At 42.5% G+C, this 24868-nt stretch overlaps 1 protein-coding gene across 1 annotated transcript; it reads right to left on the reverse strand.

The window, feature by feature from the left end:
- Nucleotides 1–749: 749 nt before the first annotated feature.
- On the reverse strand, nucleotides 750–23769 carry BEST3 (bestrophin 3). Its single transcript, XM_065853728.2, has 10 exons — nucleotides 23641–23769; nucleotides 19827–19996; nucleotides 18034–18128; nucleotides 17130–17363; nucleotides 11143–11297; nucleotides 10366–10443; nucleotides 9810–9962; nucleotides 6474–6587; nucleotides 5011–5162; nucleotides 750–2873 (listed from the first exon to the last, which is right to left on the reverse strand). Exons 2-10 carry the CDS (start codon nucleotides 19976–19978, stop codon nucleotides 1967–1969), a joined length of 2040 nt encoding a protein of 679 aa, XP_065709800.1. The 5' UTR covers nucleotides 19979–19996; nucleotides 23641–23769; the 3' UTR covers nucleotides 750–1966.
- Nucleotides 23770–24868: the final 1099 nt, after the last annotated feature.

Raw genomic sequence — 24868 nt, forward strand, 5'->3', positions numbered from 1 at the left:
CTAAGGTGCTGTTTATTTCAATATAATTTCACTTTGCTGAGGCTCTCACTTAGTTGGTCAAACCTGAAAATAGGAAACTGATTTGCCTGAGGACTCATTGCAAAGAGGCAAGGGTGAGGCTGCACCAGAACGCCTTACTCCAAAACTGTGATCAAACCTCACTGCTCAGCTGCCGTCAGACACTGGCATAATCTCATCTCATGGTGTGAAGAAGTGACTTCATAGGTGCCTGGGAAACTTCTGCTTGGCTTTTCTTCATACCCGAAGCTCCCATAGTATGAGTTTGAACAGCTCTTCCTTGCACTAGGTGTTCTCTGCTTTGTGATGGGGATACATGTGCTTTTGTCTAGTGTCTTTGGAGGGCTTGAAAGGGTGGCCCTGTTCAGTCCGTGGCTATTCCACACCAAGAGGAGCTGGTTCCCAGATTGAAACAAAGCTGGAAGAAGTTGAAGTGGGGAGGGCAGATGAGACAGCAGAGTCCTGCTGTACGTGATAGCCTACTGCAGGGGCTCCTCACCTAAGCTGCTGGCAAAAGGAGACGGAGCAGGTGGATCCGTTCATTCCCTTCCTGGCTTCTTGGGGTCCTGAAGACTCCCACCAGCCATTGGTGCTACAAGTTACCCTGACAGAGACACTGGTTTGCTGTTTGAAGTTCAGTCTTCTGGGCAAGAGAGCGGTGTGGACTTGCTGTCCAGACAGTCCACACGGCTTGCTGGCTGCTGTCATTTTCTGTGTCTCCTTCCCCCTGTCTCTGTTCTTCCCCACCCCTGATCTACCTGGTCTCTCCCCTGTCTAAAAGGAGCCCATTTACTTGTATACTCCCAAGTCGGGGAACACCGGCATCACACTCTGGACTGCGTTTGTGTAGATATGGGTGAGTCACTGCTGCTTTTGGGGCCCACTTTGAGACTTCTTGCAGGAGCAACAACAGAAAGGCCAGGCTGCTACCACGGAGGTGGCTTGGCCACCACTGGAGCAGCAGGAGCCATCGATTGCTGTCTTGGGTTTGGGTTAATTGACAACATGTGTGGTACATCTGGCCAGCATGGGAATGGGGGACACAGGAAGGAAGCAGAGAGCAATTTTTACTAGCAGTCCTGGGCCATTTGGTTGTCTCCCTAGGATAAATACAACCTGCCATCTGAAGATCCCTTCAGAGTGGAGCTCTAAACTTAGTTGTCTCTGCAGCTCCATCACCTCTTGAGAGAGTGCCACAGCCCTGTCATCACCAAGGAGGCCACCTGGGAATGGCGTTTTACAGTGAGCAGCCACTCCGTACACCACATAGATACTCCAAGGAGCAGAGACCAATGCTTAGACCTCACATGCCCAACTCATTTGCAGCTTTGCCTCTTCTATTTTTCTTAATGAAGTTAACCATTGAATCCTTTTATTTTTCCACTCGGTAGTGTCACAGCTTCAGCAGAAGTGGGGCAGGCTGTTGCCCCATACAAGTGAGGAGCTTGATTTTTCAAGTATTCCTCCAGGCAGTAAGAGATGTTAGGCTGAATCTCTACAGGCCCACACATCCCCTTCCAACCACTTGAGCAAAAACCAAAACTGTTGGTAGGTCTTACAAGGCTGTCATGGGCCTTAATCTGAAGGAGCAGCCAAAGGTGGTGATGTTCAGGGTGGATCCAAAGTGGGAAGAGCCACCTCTGCTCTTCTGACAGCCTTAGTGTTTCCTCTAGGTGACTCCACACAGCTCCTTGCCGTGTACGCTGGCTGGTTTGCATCCACGCCTGAAGCTTCCAGCTCTCCCCATTTTCCCCACAGGGCCACAGATTTCAAGTGGCTCAAAGCATGTCACCACAATGCCTCCTATTTAGGTGCCCAAATCCTCTGCTGGATCTTGCTCAGGACTTGTCTGAGCATCGTGTCTGCCTTTCTGCACTTTCAGCAAAGCTGTGCGAAAACCACTTTCAGGAGAAGATAGGAAGTTCAGTCAAATCCATAGGAATCATGGTCAAAGTTTCCTTTCACTTTTCTCATTAGAAAATTCTACTATGGCTGTTTCTTTACTATCCAAGTTTTCCCATAAGTGCTGCATCTCAAATGATTCTGGAGCAGCAGCAGACGTAACATTTTTTCCATCATTGACCGTCCTTTGTTGTGAAGTTGTCCCAGAATCTGTTGAAGGCAGGTCAGCATCGGCATTTGCCACCGTACTAGGACTATGAAAGCTTGGTAAACTCCATCGTTGAAGGTTTCTCTCCGGATCTGTTATGAAACCGGCTATGTTACTACCAGGGGGTTCATGTTTGGGCTCCCCTATCACAGTAGGAAGCGATTGATGCACATCAGAGCTTGAGAGGTAGGTAGTAATTTCTGGGGGGAAAAAAGGATGGTCCAGAAGAGACACATTTGCCTCAGTGAGGCTCCTCTGGAGCTTCTCTTCTGGCATGCTTGCCGTGTGCTCTGTCTGCAGATCTGGTCTGCCCAGCACATCAGGTGCTTTCTCCTCGGCTTCAGAGATGACGACCTCAGGAACTGGCTTAATTGTCTCAGATGAGATGTCACTGTCACTGCACTGTGTCTCGTTCCTTGAGGTTTCTGTTATGGGTCCAAGATCTCTGCTACTATGAAGTCTGTTACTTCTGTCAACTCCTTCGTGTTTCTTCTTGAAGCTTGAGGTAGAGTGTCTCCCTCTTGTGTGCATTTCCTGCAACCGTCTGATGTGGCCCTTTTCATCTGCTGGGAAAAACACTGAATTCTCGCTTGTCTGCCGACTGTAGCGCCGGTGAGATGGTGACGAAGGACCCTCGTGGACACTGAGGAATCTCTTGACTCTTCTCAGCACTGATCGTTGTCTTCGGTGTTTCTCCTCTTCCCAGGGCCACTCTTCCCCATAGAGGAATTCAGTATCAGCCAACCTGCCAAATAAAGCCAGATAGTAGGTGTCATGTACAGACAGGAAGCATGCGGTCTATGTACACATATATCCTGTTGTCTCAGCAGGAGCTCAAGCCCTAGTGTGTCCCCAAGGAAGGGCATGGAAGGGGTGAAAAAGGGGCAAGGGTGTCAGGAAATAGTGCTTGAGCTTTTGGACTGGCTGGATCACCCAGAAAGCTCTCATGTCTTGGTGTCTCTTCTCCTGACGACCAAGCTGTAAGGGCATTCAGGCAGGCACCTGGTCCCATTTCATATTTGGGCTGCAGCCCTCTGCAGCAGCTCTGCATGCTTAGGTTTGTATTTATGGTGAGTGAAAGGGGAGAAAGAAACCCTGCTCAACCTATAGGTACTTTTTCACAAGAACCTTTCAGCCAAAAATAATGACAATGGAAAAGCTGCTCCTGGAAGTATAGTGTGATGGTTTCAAAAAATGTTGGAATTACTCAGATGGCCAAATCTCACTTACTTCTGGGGCATGACAGTGTGTTTGAAAGTCCCTCCTGTACCTGGTACTCTTCTCCTGCCCAGCTTCTTTGGTCATGAGAACAACTATTGCTTCATCTTCCAGGCAATTCAGTACATATTACTGACTTGGTGCACCCCAGAAGACAAAGCAAACTGGCCCACTGGGACATGTCCTAAGGGCAAGGATGGCAAAGGGGCTTGGGCCAAATCTGAGGTGAGAAGCACATGGAGGCTTCATTGATCTGGAGGGACAGAGGAAATTCTTCCAGCATATGTGAAGATGTTGGCTTGAGGGGACTGGAGAAGACTTTGGATTTGGGCTCAAGTTTTATATATTTGCTTTGGACTTGAATCTTGTTTTTAAAGTCTGCATAAGAACTACCTGCTATTTTTAGAGAGATGAACAGAGAAACAGTTCAGAGAAGAAAATAATTAATAAAAAAGTCAACACATCAGAACTGCTTGCATTTCACAGGGCCTAACATGGAGCTATTTTTCATTCACTCCTCCTTCGATTTTTTTGTGTGAAATGCTTCTTACTAAAAAATTGTTTGCGGAATTAATAATGTTTCTTCCTTTCTTCACCACTTTTTCCCCTCCTAGGAATTGCAGTAAAGCATTTTATATTCTATGGGCTTTTCTTCCTTACTGTTTTACTTCTTTTCTTTTGGCCATTTTATAGTTTTTCCAAAGGGAAATAAATTCTGAAAAGGCTGTGTGTGATAAAAGGAACTCGTATAAACCATCGTTCTTTGTACCAGAATGCATGCAAAAATGGAAAAATGAAAGGAATAAAAATAAGAAAACACCAGTTTCTAAGCCAAACGAAGCAAAAAATTAAGCACCTTTTATTTTGACAAAGGCTGGAAAACCTTGGAAAAACAGAGAAATTCTTGAGATAAGTTTTAAAGTTAAAAAAATGGCTACTCTAAAGTTTTAAAAAAGATTTTCAGATGAAAAGGTCTACTTGCCCTGTTGTTTGTTCAGGCAGTGGTATTTGGTTTGTGGTGGTATTTGCACTTGCTGGCCTATTCATACAGCATGTCATGAGTGTTTAAACTCAACGGCTTCTTAGCTGACTGGCCTATCACTGATTTCTGATATAGGTCCTGACAACATGGGGAAATCCTGTATCCTCTATACGTTTCTTTATAATGATAGTTCTTGTGTTGATCTCTGCAATTAACTGATTTTCTTTATCTCTTCACAAAATCTGGTTGCTCCAACTTCCATGCCTAGATTGTTAGCCAATGAAAAGTCATACAGCATTTAAGATAATTTCTTGTTTATCTTCACAAAACTCTGGACTGGTTTTAGCCATCATCTGCTGACAAGTAAAGGAATATCTATTTTGCTAGTTAGAGGATGTATGAAAAAGAGGTAGTACATAAAAAATCATTAAGGAAAGTCAGTCGCTGCCTTAAGGTACCACCCTGCACTCAGAGACTATCAACAAACCCGCCCTGCAAACGTACTCTATTTTTTAATTACACAATTTAAGCAATGGGTGCACAATTTGTATGAGCACATGGACCACTGGAGACATCATCACACCCACACCAGCCTCTTCACGCCCTCCCAGTAGCATCACTGGTGATGATGCTGAGGGTGGTGATTTTTTTGACTGTGTTAAGGACCCTTAGTGCCACTCACCCCATTTCAATAGTTGATCCAAGGAATGAAGGAATACAGTAATCAGCAGCTGCTTTTGTGTAAGGTGGCCGGGCAGAGGAATCATTCCAGTAAATATCTTTCTCCATCCTTGGTAAGTTCATGTGCATCTCGTCCACCGCCAGAAGTGAGACCTTAGATTTTTTTGGTATAAATCATGTCACTTTCAACATAGTACAGTATACAAAATAATCTGCTTTGTATTCCTTGGGTCAACACTTCTTTTAGAAGCCCTTTAAAATAAGCTGTGTATGCTGGCATGGGCATTGCGAAAAGACTCAGTATTATAAAATACACCCCTTATACCCTCCTATATTCACCAAAGCATAAATTTTATTGTAACTTGAGTCTTCGATGCTGCAAAGATATTTGTGTCAGATTTAATTCCTTTCCTCACACATGATGTAGTTAAATGGATTTATGACCCTCCATGTTCTATGGGAAGTCTGTGTAGAGTATAAGCTGTGCTTCTTAAAATGTCCAGAGTTTGAGAAGCTTTCTGACACACTTTGTCCCCATTTTAAGATATTCAAAACCAAATATATGGCGATCCTGTTCTAGGGCCTTCCAATATATTTTATACGAGGAGCTCTGAGGCACCATAGCACAAGCAGCCTGAAGTGGTGTTAAGCCAGAGAGCATCTTCAGCAGCAAGGAGGCCTTTCCCACCCCCATACATACCTGCATGACTTGGTTTGCTTCATATGCTGGTTTGTTTGCCCTGCCCTGGCTCTCTCTAACACCTGGGCTCTGCTTTGCAGGCTCAGCGGTCCCCAGCAGACGTGGGGTCTGAGAGCAGCTCAACCTTATGTTTGGTTCTACCTGCAAGGGCAGCAGTGGGTGCCATGGGACCTCTTCATGTCTTTGGGCTCCTTCATGACACGACAGACAGGGGCTGTTTGGGAACTGGGGTTGTCTGCAATATATCTGTACCCTGGCCACCTCACAGCTCCTGTCACTGAGGACACTGGCTCCTGCGCTGCCCACAGATGCTGCTGTGGGCGGCAGCATCTCAACACAAATAATGATATGTGCCCTGCTAATTAGTTCAGGGCCCTGCTTGTTTTTTTTTTATCTCTTTACTGCATTTTTTAAAAGTAAGATTCATATGCAATATTGTAATCTCTAGACATTTAGATTAGCAAACCATGTTTGCATCTCTGTGGGAATAGATGGCTTTTGGATTTGCAGGATTGACCTACATTATGTGTTTTTCCAAGCATAAAGTGAGCTTATAGTTTGAGGTCAGCTGTTTGCATGTTTAGTCAGGCATCAAGAAATGCCAGATACCTAAATCAGAATGCATTATCTTGTAAAAATAAAATCTGGGGATCACAGCCATAGATACTCCTTTGGGGAAAGAATTTGTTTTGATGGTGTTTGTTGCCCTTAATTTGTACCATGATATAAGAAATAGGGTTAAATGTAATGATAATCCATGGTACCGTAAAGCTGCAAGAAGCAATAACAACAGCAACCTGTAAATTTCTATCGATGCACCAGTTAGTTTCAAAATCATCATCATCTTCTCCAAATGGATTAATAAGTTGTTCAGCAACCTGAAAGGAAAATGAGATAGTGAATAGAGGTTGGCATGCCATGTCAGGACCACTGCTGCAGAGAAAATAGGATCTGATTTTTCTCTCTCTCCCTGCCTGTCACTTGCAATCATAGCATGAGCTCCTGTCTGATGATTTTGCCAGCCCAACGAAGGAACAGCTTGCTTTCCCTATAGATTCATACCTTGCTGCCTTGTTGATGCTGTCAATCATGATTGTCTGTGCTGGCCTACTGGGAACGGAGACATGTCTGGGCCACGGTAATTGTCACATAAGATAGTCATTACCTTTCCTTACTGTTGTCTTGGGCTGATTTAAATGAATGGTTTAGCAACTAGGGGCTCTGTTATTGCATTGGTGTCTATGATACTCCACCAGGCCATTCCTGAGCCCTGCAACTGGAGTCTGCCAGAGGGAGCACAGCTCATCCCTCCAGCTCAGTCCTCAGCCCCTGCTTCTGATGCTGATGGCATCCGTCTGCAGGTTTTCAGGAAAAGCAGCCCACCAAAAGACTTGACTCAAGTGGATGCTGTGCATCATGCTAGCCAAAGCCAAGAGACAGGATCTGAGTTTGTTCTTTAATGAAGCTTGCTGTTTTGTTTTTCTGTACATGAAGTGATTAAAGCTGCAGGGCAGAAGCCCATTCTGTGGAGGAAACAACTAAACAGTGAGCTCAGGCACCTTTGTGGTGAGGCACCTTAATCTGGGAAAGGAAATCTCTCTGGCTGCCCATAGCCTCATCCAGTCCTGCTCCCTCCAAAGGAATAAATAAATAAATGGAAAAACAACCAGAGACTTCTCTACCCCTGACATCCTCTCCCCTTCATGCTTTTCTCCTTCTGTTTGTCTTCTTAAACCCTGGTTTTTAAGCTGATCATGCTCTTGCTGACCCTACCAAGCCTTCCCACTGGTCACCAGGGTCATGCACAGGAGCAGTGGCCAGGTCCTTGGTTTGACATGGATATGGGTAAAGCAACTGTATGATTAAACAGCTCTGCTCATAAACCTAGCTATGGACAGCTGACTTGTAATAGTAAGGCAGTCACTCCCTGGCTGTTTATTCCTATGTGCCTCTAGGTTGTACCAGTGGGTAGGCCTTTGCTAACTCTCCTAGGCCAGCACTTCCCAGGTCAGTGGTGGAAGATGATGAATGAGCTGCTGAGCAAACATGACAAAACCCCCACATAAGGCAGAAGGAATGAAAAGGAGACAGGGGACACCTCTGCTCACACTCATTGGCCTGCCCCATGGCATTAAATTTGGGGTGAGGCTATAGAAGTTCTGCAATAGGAATAAGGCAGAATGCAGAAGCCAGGGAAGATACTGGACCAGATCAGTGTAAACTCAGGGATCACTGCCCAGAAATCTACTGCAATACCTGTCACATGAACTAAAAATGTCAGCAGGGCTGGGACAGAGAGAATGGCAGTGGTGGCCTTTTTCTTGGCTGACCTGGTCCTGTGATATAAGATAGGACTTTGTTTTCTGGAAAGTAAAGTAGTACTGGGCAACTAAGCCCTGTATTTGGACAGCCCATGTATCCCTGTAATGAAAATGGAGATTTAGAAGTGTCTCACGTGATGGGAAACTTTGCCCCTGTATTGTAGGTATAACAAACCAGGCCTGAGGCCAAGCAATGAGCTCAGTTTAGCCATCATTTCTGAGGAATTGCCAAGTTACTGGAAGTCAATAGCTGGGGGCCATTTCTGCAGCCTGGCAGCCAAAGCCCAACGCACTCAGCAGGAAACCGGCTGTAACCTTCAAGACAGAAATATCCTGACTCAGGGGCACTGCAGGCTTGGACAAACCTCCGGTCTGAGTGAGCACCGCTGATATTAAATCAGCTTTTTAAAACCACCTCTCCTCCCGTTTATTTTCTTATGCAGAAGGTTTTTCAATTTCAACGGCATCTTGTACCTGCCATAGACAGGAGCTGGCTGGGAGCCCTGAGCCTAACTGGAAGAGATGCTACTGACAGCTTTAGGTGCTAATGAAGGGGCAACCATTCCCCCCTCAGTAGCACCAGCAGGGCAGTCAAGAGAAACAGCGTAGAGTTTTGTAACCCGTTAATAAGAACCTGGAAGACATTGCCTGGAGATAGAGCCCCACATTTCTGCAGGAGCAGTGCACTTCCCCAGCCCTGCCAGCCTGCCTTCCTCTCTCCTGATCCCTGTGTGGCAATCCGCTTTTCCACCCCAGCCCCCACTCCCAATTTCCTGGGACACAGGACTAGAGGAGCTTGCCCTACAGGCACTTTACTGTCTCCTGTGATCTGCCAGCTCAGTGTGCTGCCCTCTCTATTCTGCTGTTTGGAGTTGGCTGTGGGAAGGGAGCTCTAAAACTGGCCAATTTTGTGCAATTATAACCTAACAGAAAAGCTAGCTCCAATTTTCCAGCCATGATTAATAATCCCGAAGGGAAACCTTAATGCACATGGACTCTAATGTACCAATTTGCTTTTTGTTCAACACTTTTTTCCAGTTAGCCTACCTTGATACTTATTGCAGAGGAGAGGACCACCGTGGGGTATGTGGCTTAATTACTCAACTATAAGACTGATGGCGATACGTTAACTGACCAGACATCAATTGGCTGATGGGTAGCATCCAATTCCTTCTATAACTCTTCTTTTTAATGAACGTTTTTATGTGGCGGGGTTGTAACCAATATTGGCTGTCACTGTTTGATAGCCCTCTGGAACTGGAGACCTTTAATTGCGTGCGCCTGATGAAGTTAACAGCAGATACTAAAGTCTGGCTTTGATCCTAAGAAGAAAGTATGATTCAGTCCCTTTCAGCCTATGTCAGGGCTGCAGCAATATTTGCCCATCACACAGCAGAGTGGAAGAAAGTGAGGGTTTGTAGTTTCTTTTTTTTTAACCTTTCATCTGTCATTTTATAATCCAAGTCCTGGGACCCAATTTTGCTGGAGTAACACTTCCTTAGGGAGATATGGCTGCACTGGTCCTACGAAAATGGTCTCTTTCAGGTTCTCAGCTGTTTCTTACTGTAAGATCTGCCAGGTAGAATTAAAAATGTATTTGGATTATGTTTCCTTATAACCACAGGACACTTTGGGCTCAATGCAGCTTTTCTGTAACTCGATTAATCTTTGGTGATTTTACAGTGTGCCACAAATCTGACACTTTGACTTCATCTCTGACACCTTCCCCAGCTTCCTTAGGGAGGTTTCCCCCATGGCCTTTCCAGAAAGCTAGTTTACCTTGAGCCATCCAGCATAGAAGAAGAACTGCAACAGCGTGAAGATTGGAATGTAAAGATCTAAGTCATGTCCCTGATACCCTTGGTCAGTATCCAAAAATTGACGCCCTATCAGGCAGGCAAAGAAAAAAGTATAGACTGCGAGCGTAACAACCTGCAGAGAACAAAACTTCATTGAAATCATGCAATCATACAATCTCATGCATAAGGCAACACATAACCAAAGGCGTCTGGCTGCCTTTCGCCATATAATTTACAAATCTGCAGTGAGATATTGCAAATAGAGAGGCCACAGGAACACTTATAGCCAGGAAGAACACCCAGGAAACATAAAAAGATTTCAGTGCTTCCCTCCCCTTTCCAAAATTACTCAAGGCCTTCAGAAAATTTCCACAATAAATATAACTTAAATAGTTAGCCAGGCATCCATAGTCCTGTGGGAGTCAACAAGTGCTCAACAGCTCACAGGCTCTGGTCAAGTCTATGGATGTCCTGCACCAAACTCCCCTTTTATGGAAACTGTGTTTCAAATATTGTAAAGGATAATGTCTCAGTACCTGGGTATAGACCAGTGGAATTCCAACCCAGTCATAACCAAACAAAAGACTACACCAAGATCGGTACTTGTTCATCTCCTACAAGGAAAAAAAAAAAAACAAAACAAGAGAAAAAACAACTCCCAACAAAGTAAAATTGCATCAGATTAAATTCAAAATTATAAATATTGTTTTAGATTCATTTTTGCATATGTAAAAAGATAGATAGAAAGATAAGAAAGTGTAGTGTGCATAAATTGATATAATAATTATATCTTGTACCGTACTGTCATGTTTGAATATTCACTTACTTTATGGAGTTGGAGAATAGCATGTATTTATTCAGAAATTACCTTTTGTTTCTATCTTATCTATGTTTTAGTGATACATGAAAGAGAATATATTATAGCATAAAAAGATGTTCGACCACTTCATGAAATATTCAGGGAGATTATCTTCCCTGAAACTGATACTAAAGTCTTCAAAATGTCAAATTCTTCTCATTTTTTTCCTGCAGCAATGGAACAAGTATAAATTTACAATGATGTCACGATAATTTTTTACTCATCAATTTGTTGCTTCAGTTAATACCTTCTTAGTCATATAAATACAATCCCAGTGATCTGCTGCTGTGTGTGCTTGAATGTATACTGGTACGAAGAAAAATGGTGCAAATCTTCAGTAAGATCATTTTGATGACACTGGAGAGCTGTGTGCACTAAATCAAGCTATGTAAGTGAAAAGCTACCGCATAGCAATTTCAGATTAGTTTTCTGTAGACTTACTTTCTCTACTTACGTTCATCAGTGTCTGCAGATCTACACTGTCTCGAATTCTTCCCTCTTTTCGTGCCTTCGATGCCAAATTTCCAAACCAGACAAATGGAACCCAGTATTTAAGGTGGGGAGACTTAAGGTCATCAAAAATTTTTCTTTCATATCTTGTCATAAAACCTAGTTACATAAAAAAAATATTCAGTCATTCTGTGCAGTCAGTGCAACCGATGTTTTAAATTTTGAATATGTTTGAATTTGATTATGAGTTATTTGCATAAGACTATGCAAAACACTATTTATAATTCTAACTAGTAGCCTCCTCCTTTTTTTTTTAGTATTTCTGTCAGGATAGATCTTGCTTGAAACAACTTATTTTTGCAATGCACAAAATCCCTCTTGATCAATATATGCAATAATTTGCTATCACTGTGATCTCACATCTGACTGCTGACATATTGTAGGTACATATAATACTAAGAATTGTACAAATTACTCCCTAGTTTCACACTCCCAGAAAAGGAAGGAACTGGATACATCAGTCAAGAAACTATCACTTTTCAAAAATGATGGCTTTTAGCAACATTTCAACATATGTTGTAAGGGCAGTTACTTGACCTTCTGATTGTGATGATTTTTGTGTTAATCCGCAAAGCAGTGAACAAGCAACAGAAGATGTAAGTGCATGCATGAAACAGAGCTCAACAGAGACTGTACCTTCTGCCAGCAAAACACTTCCCTGCCAGATTGTGTTTCATGTTTTCTTTGGGGTTACGGAGGCGTGCAAAGAGATGGAAAAGGAACCGTGTCCAGAAATCCCACTGGTAGCAGGACACAGGGCCAGACGACGTGCTGAGGGGCTGCAGGCTGGAGCTGCTCTCTGCCTGGCGGTTTGCCTGGCCGGGTGCTGGGAAGGTGTGATGTGTCCTGCAGAGTTCCCCTGGCCCTGCGAAGCCCCATTCCCCCTGCTGCGAACAAGTCCAAGGTCAGAAAGTAGGGTAGACAGGGCTGTGTGGGACAAAACCTGCCGCCCAGCAGCTCGTTGCCCAGGACTGACACAGAGGCAACTGGTTTTGGAGCAACACCTCTACTGCATTGGGCTTTGTGGTTGAGAAAGTTCAGCCCTGCTGTCCTCCTTCCACCCAGCCTTTGAGAAAAACAACCTCGGAAAATTCACGAGGGGGAATGTCACATTTTTCTTGGTCAGAATCCTGGATTTTCTGGGGTTGGAGCAATCTTCAGGTTTGGGGGATCTGAGCTTTTGCTCATGTGTTTGTGTGTCAGCTACTAGGGTGGGTATAAGGCTTCTTTTGTTGTGTCGGCATTAGCTCCAAAACAAGACAAAGTTAGTAATAAGGTAGCCCCAAAACAGGTGCCTCAGCCAACTAATTACAAAGTTTGAGTGCTGAAAATTCAATAAAGGAACTTGAAGCAGACAGGATTTTTTTTCTAGTCTCCAACTAGTAACTAAGTATTGGCCTGTTATTGCTAATATTGCTAAAGGTACATGAAGTGACAAAAAGAAAAATATACACACACACAAACTCAGTTATGTTTTGTATAAAAATGTGAATAGGGTAAAATGAAAATGCCACTGTTGTACAGTTGCAACAAGTCAAGGTATGAAACACTGCAGCTACTGGGAAGGAACACAAGGACAGGACAGAACATTCTGTGGAAGATGAAAAGTTCAGCAGCAAGACACAGTACTCCTGCAGTATCCTGGAATTTGAGAACAGAATAAGATATAGCTTTGAAAAGATCCTTCATCAGTTTGCAGCCAGTTCTCATAAACAACTGCACAGAAATGATCAGACAACAAGACAAATCGACCTGCTTGTCATGACTCCTGACTCCTAAAAGTCAGTCTTTCAGGCTGCCTTTGATTTTTGGCTGCCTAGCCTGCTCATTATGGGACAGGAGAAGATGCTTCTATCAGGCTGGAACAGAGAGAATAGCAGAACATTGACAGTCTGGAGTAAATGCTGGACGCAAGTCACTTGAGAGGCTCTGGGAAGTCATTATCTGGAAGGACACAGCCTGAGGGGGTCACAGAGAACAGCAAAGCTCCAGGGATCACTTCAGCCCTCCACTTACACAGGGTACCTTTCTGTTAAGAAAAGCTCAACAAAGCCTTGTTCTTTTAACAATAACATTCAAATTGTAGGTATTTTTTAAGTTAAGGTGCTTGTCTTTATATTAATTAAATATTATCTTTGATGAATATTACTAATGCCTAGTATTCTTCTCACAGAAGATATTAAACAATTCTAGATTGCTCTTACTTCTGATTAAGGTTATAGCAATACAAACAACGTGCGCTTCAGAACTGCTTGCCGTTATTGCAGTGATAAAGAAACACTTCATATTCCATCAAATACAAGGGAGAATGTTAAACCTCAGTTATTAAAAATAAATGGTTTCTAAATATGGTCAGGCTATTTTTGTTCGAGAATATTCAAAGAATTAACTGAGGAACTCTCCAAACAAGACTGTTGGTTTTGACAAGCGCTGGAAGACTGGAGCAGATCCAGAAAACTGAAAATATTTGACAGATACTGTGCCAAGATCTTGAAAAGGATGATCTAAAGCATGACAAGGCACTGAATCCTTGTGAAAGCATGAAAAGCTTGACATGGGATCTAATCAATAAAGAATCAAAGGACACTAATGTGAGCAGTGTCAGCCAAAGCGATCTTATGGGAAAATCATTGACGAGAACGCAAGCCTGTCTGGAAAAGATCACTTGTGTTCTCCCTTAAGGGTTTTGAAGAGTATTCAGTTCTCCCATCAAAACTGAATAGTTTGAGAAGTGACTGCTTCAGGGTACCCGCATCAAATACTCTGAAGACTCCTGGTTTGAGAAGAAGGAACTGAATAGCGGTCACCTCCCACATCTCCAGAGTGTGCTAAGAACAGTCAGGCAGATAAAAGATTCACTTTCTGCTTCTGTGTTTATGTGGGAAATAATTAATTTCAGCCCTTCATTCCAGTAGAGGGTTTGGAACCATAAACTTCAGCTGTCCGTAGGTATTCATGTAGTTGGGCTCACACCTCGTGTTTCTCTTCAGTATTTCCCGTCAGCTGTTTGGGGCTGCTCTCTGCCTGTCTGCTGACTCATTACTCATGTTTTTTGAGACTTGTGTTCTTGAGCATCCAACTTCCCTCTGGCAGCCAACAGGGTTGGTATGCTCAAGACTGCTGCTAGTCATTTGATGCTTACGCCATACATGCCGCAGTGCTCAACATCAAAACATCATGAATCTATGTGCATCTGCTCCCTACAGCTCCATAAAGAATGCTAAAAAATGGGAAAGGGTTTAGAAAAGAGTGAGAAGATCCAGCGCTGAAGACTGTAGCTTGTAGTGAGAGACTACAGAAGGTGGTCAGCAGGACAAGAGAAGTGATCATTCGCCTGTACGCTGCATTGGTGAGGCTGCACCTGGAGTATTGTGTTCAGTTCTGGGCCCCTCAGTTCAGGAAAGATATTGAAGTGCTGGAGCGGGTCCAGAGAAGAGCAACAAGACTGGTGAAGGGACTTGAACGCAAGACCTATGGGGAGAGGCTGAGGGAGCTGGGGTTGTTCAGTCTGGAGAAGGGGAGGCTTAGAGGTGACCTCATCACTCTCTATAATTACCTGAAGGGAAGTTATAGCCAGGTGGGGATTGGTCTCTTCTCCCAGGCAGTTAGCAATAGGAGAAGGGGCATGGGCTTAAACTCTGCCTGGGGAAATTTAGGCTGGATATTAGAAAGAAATTCTTTACGGGGAGAGTGATCAGGCATTGGAATGGCCTGCCCAGGGAGGTGGTGGACTCACCGTCCCTGGAGGTTTTTAAACTGAGATTGGACATGGCACTTAGTGCCACGATCTAGTAAACGGACTGGAGTTGGACCAAGGGTTGGACTTGATGATCTCTGAGGTCTTTTCCAGCCCAGTCAATTCTGTGATTTTGTGAAGCTCTTGTTTATTCAAGTCTTTATGCATTCTGCTAACAGGTAGCTTTTGAGAGAAAACAGTGTTTTCATATAAATAAAAGAATAACCCAAACCCATTAAAAAAATCCAGTGATTAGAAGATGACTCTGTGCAAGTTCGGGCTGCAAACAAAATTGCATTTTTCAAGAGGGAGTTCACCGTTGTGAATGTCGGTTCATCCAGGATGTAGGGTAGTCTCCTTTATCCTCAGCTGAATTTTAAATCAGGGCTGGTTATATTCCTAGAAGTTATTATAGCTCAGTCAGAAATTGCAACATGACAAAGAATGTTGTGAGTATGCTTTTCTGCCTTGTGTTACGTATGAGTCAGACTAGATTGTCATGATACTGTTTTCAGATTTGAAATCTATGAATTTAAGCAGTTCATTCACTGAAAAGGGAAACGTGAAGCAATAGTTATGCTGTGGCAGTGCTTGGTTTGATAGCAAAATGGAAAACAGCACAAGTGGTTTCCATGAGGACTGTGCTGTAAGTATCGGATCCTGCCATTCAGCTTCACATTAGATATTGTGCTCCCATGCAGTCTGACATGTAATTCCATGGGGAGCTAGAGAGGGGATAATTGCAGAGTACTTAATCACTGGATGTTAATAGGAGCAAAATATACCCTCAAGTGCTCCGTACTGCATCGACAAAGATTCTGTGGCACAATGTGCATTAAAACCTACAGAGTAAGTACTGAAATCCACAGAGCTGAATACAGTGTCAATACTTAGTTATACAGTTTATAGTAGAATATTTTCTACTGCATAGAAAAAAAAAAAATTATCTTGTTTTTCTGTCTACAATTTTTGTACAACACTGCGACATTTTGTCTTTTTTGGAACAGATTGTCTTTAGCAATAGGGAGGCAGAGCTGGATTAGCTTGCTGGAAATGTTGTAATTTTCCAGTGTGTACTAGAAGCAGATTGCTGGGGAGAGTGACAGAAGCTTCCTTGACCTCTTACAGGCTCAGGTAAACAGTTTTGTTGAACAGCACAAGGAAGAGAACTTCAAAATACAATTGAATCCAACACAAATGATTTCCTTTCAGTAAGAGCAGTGCATTCTGCCTGGATATTTTTTAATGCTCGAAGCTTCTCACACATATTTGAAATGCATATATACATATACACACTGCATATTTTAACCTGCTACGACTTTGCTTACTAACCTCTGCCAAAGGAATAATTGTAAGAAATGCAAGATATTAAATAAAAATGTATGACTTCTCCTATTTGGAACAGATCCGCACATCTCTGCACTGGTGTCCTACCCCTGACACTGACCATGCCATTTAGAAGGCACAGAATCACACTTTGCCTTTAAATACTCAGTAGTCAGTTCTTCATAGACAAGCAAAGTCTTACATGATTCAACTCTTCTTTCCCATCATCACACTCGCTGTGTTATCAAAACAATCAACAAAATAAAGACATGCTTAATACTTATTTATCTCTAAAAAACTGAACTTCAGTTGAGGAGTTAAATTTAAAGAAAACACCTTTGCGGTTAGGGGTTTTTAAGTGTATCATAATAAATATACAACCTATGCAATCTGTTTACAAATAATCGAGATAAAGCTGTACTTGCAAAATGTCCGCAGCGACTCTGATACTCAAGACAAGGTTATATCCTAGACAATGAGGCAATGCCGTATAACAAGCCACCATTCCTCCTGTATCCTGCTACAGTGCAACTACATTATTTTTCATCCTTTGGAGAACTTTGTACCGTCTCCATGTGCCTGTGTGTTCACAGCAGGCCTATTGCCTCCATGATATCTGAAAACAGCTCCACATAAGAGTCTCAAACTTGTTCTGATTTCTGTAGTGTCACTAGATAAAGACTTTAAGAGTGTTAGAGATGCACACTTAAGGGCACTTCATGTAAGCCAAAAATGTTGCAGCTTTGATATGGGTTAGTTCGAGGGACATACAGGGACAAAGAGGAAAGAAAAAATGAGTCCTGCTCCTTCCCTCTCCTCCACCTCTGAGAGAAAGGAAAGAAATTCTGGAGAGAAGGACTTGGCGGTACCTGCTCCTACCACGTGGTCCATGGTGGGAAACCTTTTGTACACGGCTGTGCTCACAGAGCGAAAGATCAGCAGAGATGTTAAATTCACATAACGCATGAGAGTCCTCCTCAACAAGCGCCCGTATTCATCTCTGCCCTGGACACAGCTGGAGATGAGGAACATCAGTCGATCTGGCCATGGTAAGTTCACAAACTGGTTCCACCAGCGATTCACCACCAAAGTAACATAGAAACCTGGGGGTTAGAAGGAAAAAAAAGTCCAGTGCCTATCAGGATTTCTGTTTAGGTTACTTTAAGTAAGCAAGTTTGTAAAGTGTTATTAATATCACCAAGCAGCTACATATCCCAGAATAAATGCAGTAAGTCACAACAAAAAAAAAAAAACAGGATGCAATCAATGCTTATCATTTAGTGGACACTGTAACTTAATGGCCTATTCCAGCTGAATATCTCATACTCATGAACTTCCAAATATCCTCTTCTGTAGCAAATACTGAGTGGATTTAATGCTTTAAAAGATCGGGCACAATGTGTCAGTGTTAGTGGGTACTATCAACTACAGCACCTAGAGACATAGTTTAGTGGTGGACTTGGCAGTGTTAGGTCAACGGTTGGACTTGATCTTAAAGGTTTTTTCTGACCTAAATGCTTCTATCCTATGATTATATACATATGCACATATGGAAACCTTAATCTTCTGTTGGTATATTAAGAACATGAACATAAATGTTGATGTAATAAATGCAACTCAAATTTAAGGAGACCTGTTGGAAGCTGATGATTTTATTGTGAGCCTCTAACCTCCCATATACCCCTCAGCTCTGAAATATGTCCATGCATGGAGATTCAGAAAATGCCTGAACCAAGACAGCACTGGAGAATGTCACATTTAACCAGTACTTACCAAGAACAAAAGTTACCGGGATTTGTTCAGCATATTTGTCACAGTAAATTGATAATTTTTCAAAGAACCGTTTTTGGCTACCTGTAAGAAAAAATCTGCAGCAAAAATAAAATGTATATGTCCTTTCATAATACTCTGTCACTAACTACAAAGTGCAAATATGTATAAATAATCAGGCACGTGCAATTGGGAGCAAACCTGGCTAATGTTTTCAAGAGAATTCTTAAAGTGCTGAACACTTTTGGCATATCGTAAAGAAGCTGGAGAAGACGACAATGTTATTCCCTGGTCTTTGCAGTTTTCTCATGACAATTTTGACTGGCACTACTAATTAGGATTGATATACCTGGAGAATTAGCTTGCCGTCTCATACAGACCAAAGCCAACAAGAAGCCATATGTCTGCAGGTAGGGCTTGCTCATTTTTCAGAGGGCTACTTAATAAAAAGGCTCAGGGCTGCTTCAATTGCAAGAGATTACTAATCTCTAATTGCTCTTATTTGAAAATGCTACGTTGGTGCAGTAGTTATTACTCTTACTCCTACAAAAATTTTCTTTTCCATGAGATTAAAAACACAACAACAATATTTATTTTGCACTGAGGACAATATTCACCAGGTGATAAAATACGAGTGGAGCATGCAAGCTTCTGCCCATGGAGAATGATACACAAGCTTAAATATAAAGAATTATTTTATTCGTATAGATGAGTATTACAGTTATTCTTTGGTTTCACATAAATGGAAGACATGACAAATTTTTGGTGGGTTTTTCTTACAATTCTGAAATTAAAAGTGCACATAGAAAGCTTTCCATGGTGTACTTACCATGGTCTTTAATTGCCTAGCATTTCAGTAAAACTACTAATAGATTAATTTAAATAAATATGTGACTCTGGTGTTTCTCTACATATTAATGTAATAATCTTCTTTCCAAATGCACAGGTATAGATTACTGAACAGTTTGGAAAATTACTGGTTAGTCACAGTCAAACTGAACCTCATTTTCTCCTTGCTTCACATAAAAAGCAAGCACTGAGGTCTAACTACAGATCAAGGTAAGAGCTGAATCATGATTTTGATACTTCTGTGTAGTGTACTTCATCAGTTTAAAGTTTCACTGTACTAATTGATGCACTGTGTCTGTCATACAGGTGTTTAATTCACACCTTGGTGGACAAAGCAACTCTCCTTCTGTGACCCTCCCAGATGCTGGGTGACACACAGGTAATAACCATGTCTGGTTTCCATATAGTTTTGCTTGGCCCTCTGCAAGCTTAAAAATAAAGTTTGCCACACTGTCCTAGCTTTAAGCATAACTTTGTGTTTCTTGACTATATAACCTGTCTCTCAAATTATTACCTTTCAGGATTGCTAAAGAAATTACCACTGAACAACAGAAGATACAGTTCTGCAAGTAGAGTGAAAGCTCTGTACTTATAATTTAAAGCAGAGACATACTCACTGCTGCCAACTTGACATCAGAACGATAAAAGCTATATAACATCATCTAGCTATGGGTGTTTATTTAGGCTAACTTCAGTAGGACAGTTCCTCAATACTGGGCTGAAAGTAGAATCAGCTGAATACAATTTTATATTTCATTTATACACTGCAGGCTTTCCCTTGAACATTAAAGTAAATGTGAAAAGGAATGGATATTAGAAAAGGTCCAAGGAAAAGACAATATTTATGTAGTAACGTCCCCCCGGCAACCATCATTCATCAGCCTAACACTATGAAGTGTGAAACTTCAGTATAACATCTATTGAGATGTGAATTGGAAAGAGTGTACCTGTATAATACACTTATCGCTGTGTAAAGAGTAGCAAAAACAATAAATTCTCTGTACAGCAATTTGTAGATGCTGCCTTTCCACTTTAGGAGTAATCTGTGAAATCCAAAGAAAGTGGCATTTGCTACTTTGCTGGAGTAAGTGACTGTCATCGTCCTGGCAGGCTGTGCCTAGAAACAGTAGAAGAGAAGCAGGAAACCAACAACATTTTAGACAGCGTATCCTAACCTGAATGCATCATTTTACAGATACATAGATATATACGCACATTTATGCATATAATAGTATATGTATACATAAATACATGCTCTGTGTATTTATACATATAGAAAGAGAGAGAAATAAAAACTTGCAGTAACAAGCCCCATTGAGACATGCAGATTGACTGATGCAAGACAGCACTTGCACTTTATCTCAAAGGCTACCCAAAACCGAGAGCCAGCGCCAAATGTGGCCATCGACCTGGGTGGTAGTGACAGGGACATTTTCCACCTCTGAAGCCTCTTCTTATTCCCCGTTTGCTTCAGTCTGGTGTGATCAAAGAAAAAGAAGGAAGTTTGCTTGGATTTTTTTTTCAAACCTTTGTCAGCCTTCCAGCAACAGGAGTAAGGCTAAATTTCACAAATGCACCTTCCTTTCCAGCCAGTATTTTTAGCTGGCTTTGGTAATTATGCTCATCTAAAGCCAAACGAGATTTGGAGACTGCCTCTTTCATTAGCGGTTACGACAGCAGCTGAGATCATCTTGGGAACCCTATTATTTCTCGGCTTGGCAGTTGGATGTACTCATCGATACTTCGGCATTGCATGGCCATGCAAAAAAAGCCACAGGGTTGCTCAGGTAGGCAGCATGCGACACAGTGTAATTACAGCAATACTAAAAGTATACAGGTAAATATTTTACACTTGTTTTGGTACTTATTTACCCAGTGTAGGGAGATGTTACAGGAACTTTCATGTGCTTACAAAAAAAACCCAAACCCTAACTCCAAATGTGGATGAAAGCAGTCTAAACAGCATGCATGAAAGGGAGTAACTAAGAAAAGCACAAAGCCTCAGGGTAGTTATTGTGCACCATAAATGTGATTCTTGCCTATATTTTCTTGATGTTGCTGTAGGTTATTTGCTCTTAGAAAAAAGAATGAACTCATAGTTAATCGATGGAAGAACACAAAGTAAATCGTTAAAATCCAGCTGTAAAAGTGCCACTTTTTCTTTAAGTCACCAAGGGAATCAGCAAAGACACGGGAAGTCTTCTGTTGCTGACAGACTGTCTCTACTTGTCTGCAGAAGAGATTTTATTTTTTCGTTCTTGTCTTTTTTTTTTTAAGATGCATGGATTTTATTCTTTAGCATCCAAATGATAGTTTTCCTGTTTCTGAGACTTGGCACAGGCCATTACATTTTCTGTTGTTGTTGTTGAACTCCAAAAAGTTCAGTTCAGGAGCCAAACTGGCTGACTGGCATGCAGCAATGCAGTCCTGTCTGCTGTAAAGCCTGTGGTCAGAATGCAACGCTTAAGAAAATGGAAGCAGAGCTCTCCGTTCTTCAGCAGAAACGGAGCCTTAAAAACAATGGGAGAAGCCTGTGGCTGGGCTACAGGGGAGGAATGGGCTAAAAAAAATGCTGTTAATGATACACTGCGTTTCCTGAGATCGCTGTAGGAGGTTTTACTCCTTGCCATTGATGTTGGGGAGCACATATGTTCAAGCATTATTGTCAAGAAGTGTCTCTCTATCTCCCCGCTAATATCCAATTCGTAATGGAAACTTCCAGTGGGACTGCGGGTGTGTAGGGACTTAGATATAGAGAAGATACCTGATAATGTGAGGACTTACAGCTTGGTGGGAACCCACACCCCCAGTGTAACATGGTGCAATGATTAGAGGATGAAGTTAGACAACTGCAGTTGGAAGTAAAACTTAAATTGCTAACTGTGGGAGCAACCAAATATTGGGGCAGGGGTCTGGACGGACATCCTGTGGTTTAGGATCTTTAAGATGACAGCAGACAGTTTGACAAAAGATGATCTTCAGGAAGAACTCACATAGCTGGGACGTCCAAGGGATGGGGCCAAAAGGCTTTGATGATCTCCCCTGATATCTGGGCATCTGTGAAACTTTCTGTTCAGTCCTTTCTGTCATGGGCCATGGAGGGAACAAGATTGCCTGCAGCACTCTCACAGCATCTGCAGTGGTTAGGGTCAAACCCATGGCTCTCAGTTTCTGCATATGGGGTTCAGGAAGGAGTCATCCTTCCAAGCATCAGTGACTGGATGATGCCAGAAACTGGCCACTAGCTGAGTTGGACAAAAGTGTCCACCTTCTCTATGAAGCTGCATCAAATCCTGTCTTGAATTGCCTAGTGGATGGGATTTGGCCACAAATGCAGAGCTGTGATAATGATGGGACTAAGAATATTTCACCCACATTAGACTGGGAAATGAGAGTTTTCTCCAAAACGTGCAATTTGCCTGCTTGATTCAAGCAACTGTATTTCACTTGATCAGATTCCAGCCATCTCTCTTAGCACTTTACTCAATGCCCTTGGTTCTGAATAGAAACTTCCTATTAGCTTGGGAGGCAGCTTTTTCTTTCTGTCTCTGAAGTGGGCAAATAAAAGTGGGACTGATAACAGCGATATTTGGCTTCAGTGCCTTGTTTTCCTTGCCTTGCCCCTCCTGTGATGCACTGTGTTTTAGTTTACTGCTAAGCAAATGCTTTACTGAACATTTATCATGGGGTTCATATAGGGACTTCAGGGTAATATAATGTAATATCCTAAAATATACATTAGGTCACATGAGGTGATCTAAGAACCCTTTAAACTATATGAAGCTATGAAAGAGCTATGTGTCTGCCTGATGACACTTGACAACATACCAAGCACAGATTTAAACCTGCACTTGTGTTTTTTCCTCTGGGAACAACTACAACCACTTGGGTACAGCTCCCCACCCCTCCCCAGTGGGAAGTTTTGGCCTAAAGCTTTGCGCTGGGTCTGGTTCTTGCACAGTGGTCCCAAGCCCTTGGTTCATGGGCAGCGTGCTGGCTGAGAGTCCTTCTAATGTTACTTATGGTCACAGGAAATTAAAAAGCTAAAACTGGGATGAACAGGAAGAGCAAAGCATAATGATGCCCCCCCAGCACATTCCTGCCTGACTGCTGGTTTGGCCCGAGCCACAGAAGGACAGAGAGCATTAGATTTAGATACCACAGGCACTGGTGTCATGGAAGACTTTCCTGTTAATCGTGTTGCCCTTAACTTCATTAGCAGATACAGGGCTAGGCTTTCTGCTGGTATGGATATGAAAGTTTTGAGGACATAACAAAAACTATGTCCATTTTCCACCTGCAGAGACTTTGGCTCATATCTATGATGCTGCTTTTCCTTTTGTTCAGAGTTCATTCCCCCTTTGAAACTTTATCAAGTACAGGCTGAAATGTGAGTTATATATTACACCGCTTTTGCTAAGATCATTAGAAGCCTTTAGGTATAAACACCTAAAAATAAAATATCCCCACCCCCAAATATTGAGCCCAACCGTAAATGGGATTTTTGCCCGGCTGAGAATTTCAGGATGCATTAGGATTCAGAGAGAAACCACAGTAAAAAATAACAGCCATCAGTTTTTCCTTACTGACCATGAAAGGAACGTTACAGAATGTATAAATAAATAGTGACTCTGCGCAGACCTACCCCTTGTCATTGTATCACCTTAATTCTTGGTTTATGGCATAGTAGAGAAATTGAGCAAGAGAGATTTGAGTTAAGCCACTACAAAAGCATATTAAGTTCACGCTATATCCACTGACCTGCTATGTTGATTCGGCAATCCAAGCCTGAAGACAAATCCCGGACCCTTTCTCTTTCTCAGACGTCCCAAACAAAGTCGCCTTCAGGTCTGCAATAGTCACCTTGCTCTTCCCTTAACCTGAAGCAAGGGGTTGCTGCTGCCGAGCACCAGGAGGAGTGGACTGACAAGAACAGGGGTTAAAATGTGTTTCCACTTCTGGAAGTCTGTTTTTGCCAAGTACTCTGCCCTGTCAGTTACAGAGGGAACAAACACAAGCAGCAGCAGCAGCAGCAGCTGCTGATCTTGCTCTTTTCTAGTCTATAATTATAACGCCACTTGCCATCGGAAGGACCCCTTTCATTTGCATGAAGAATCTTGTGACGGTTTGGCTGGCACCTCTAAGTTTTCTACATTTTATTTCCCATCCCCAAAGCAGGACAGACAAGAAGGGAGTATTTTTCTCTGAGACTTCTTTTGAAAAGGTGGATCTCTTTGAGCCAGCCCTGTGAAGACACATCAGTGACCAGCACTGACTACATCTGAACGGGAAAACTGGTGACGATTCCACCCAACCTGGAACTGTGCCCCAGGTGCACCTTGATCCCACCGTGGAGCACACCTTTGCTGCATTGCTGATTCAAATTAGGAAACCAGGACTTCAGGGTATGCTGCAGAAATTACCCATCCCTCCAAATAAGCAGAGTTGATGCTACCAAAAGTCGCATCAGAATCTATGAACCCAGTCATGATGATACATTTCAGCATGTGAAAGCCTTTCTGTAACTGGATGAACTGCACAGGGCTTCTTTGCCTCTTTTTCTCTGTAAAAGGAGATGAACTCCGTCTTTTATGACCCATGGCATTAAGAGGGAGCTGTAAACAGTGATAGACTGTGAAAGACCAGGAGATGTCGTATAATGTTGCCATAAATCTCTAAGGAGAAAGAAATAATGTGACTGTGAAGTAAATAAAGAAAATTGCAGGGGAAGAGAGTAAGCAAGATTTATAGATTTAATACATTTTATGATGAAAGGTTTTTTCCCCCAGCCTTCGTCCCATTCAGCTATTTGAGACCACTTATTTAATTAAAACTCTCGGAAAGAAAATCAACTGCTGCCATTGTTTGCCTTTCTTCTCACTGACAATGGCAGAAGGAAGACACTTTGATGTCAAAGCAGGCGAGACATTAGACTCTGGCATGTGTGTGTCAGGCAGTGGCCTGTGGCAAAAGATGACAAATCATTTCA

The sequence above is a fragment of the Patagioenas fasciata genome, chromosome 1 (genome assembly GCF_037038585.1).
Source record: "Patagioenas fasciata isolate bPatFas1 chromosome 1, bPatFas1.hap1, whole genome shotgun sequence".
Lineage (NCBI taxonomy): Eukaryota > Metazoa > Chordata > Aves > Columbiformes > Columbidae > Patagioenas > Patagioenas fasciata.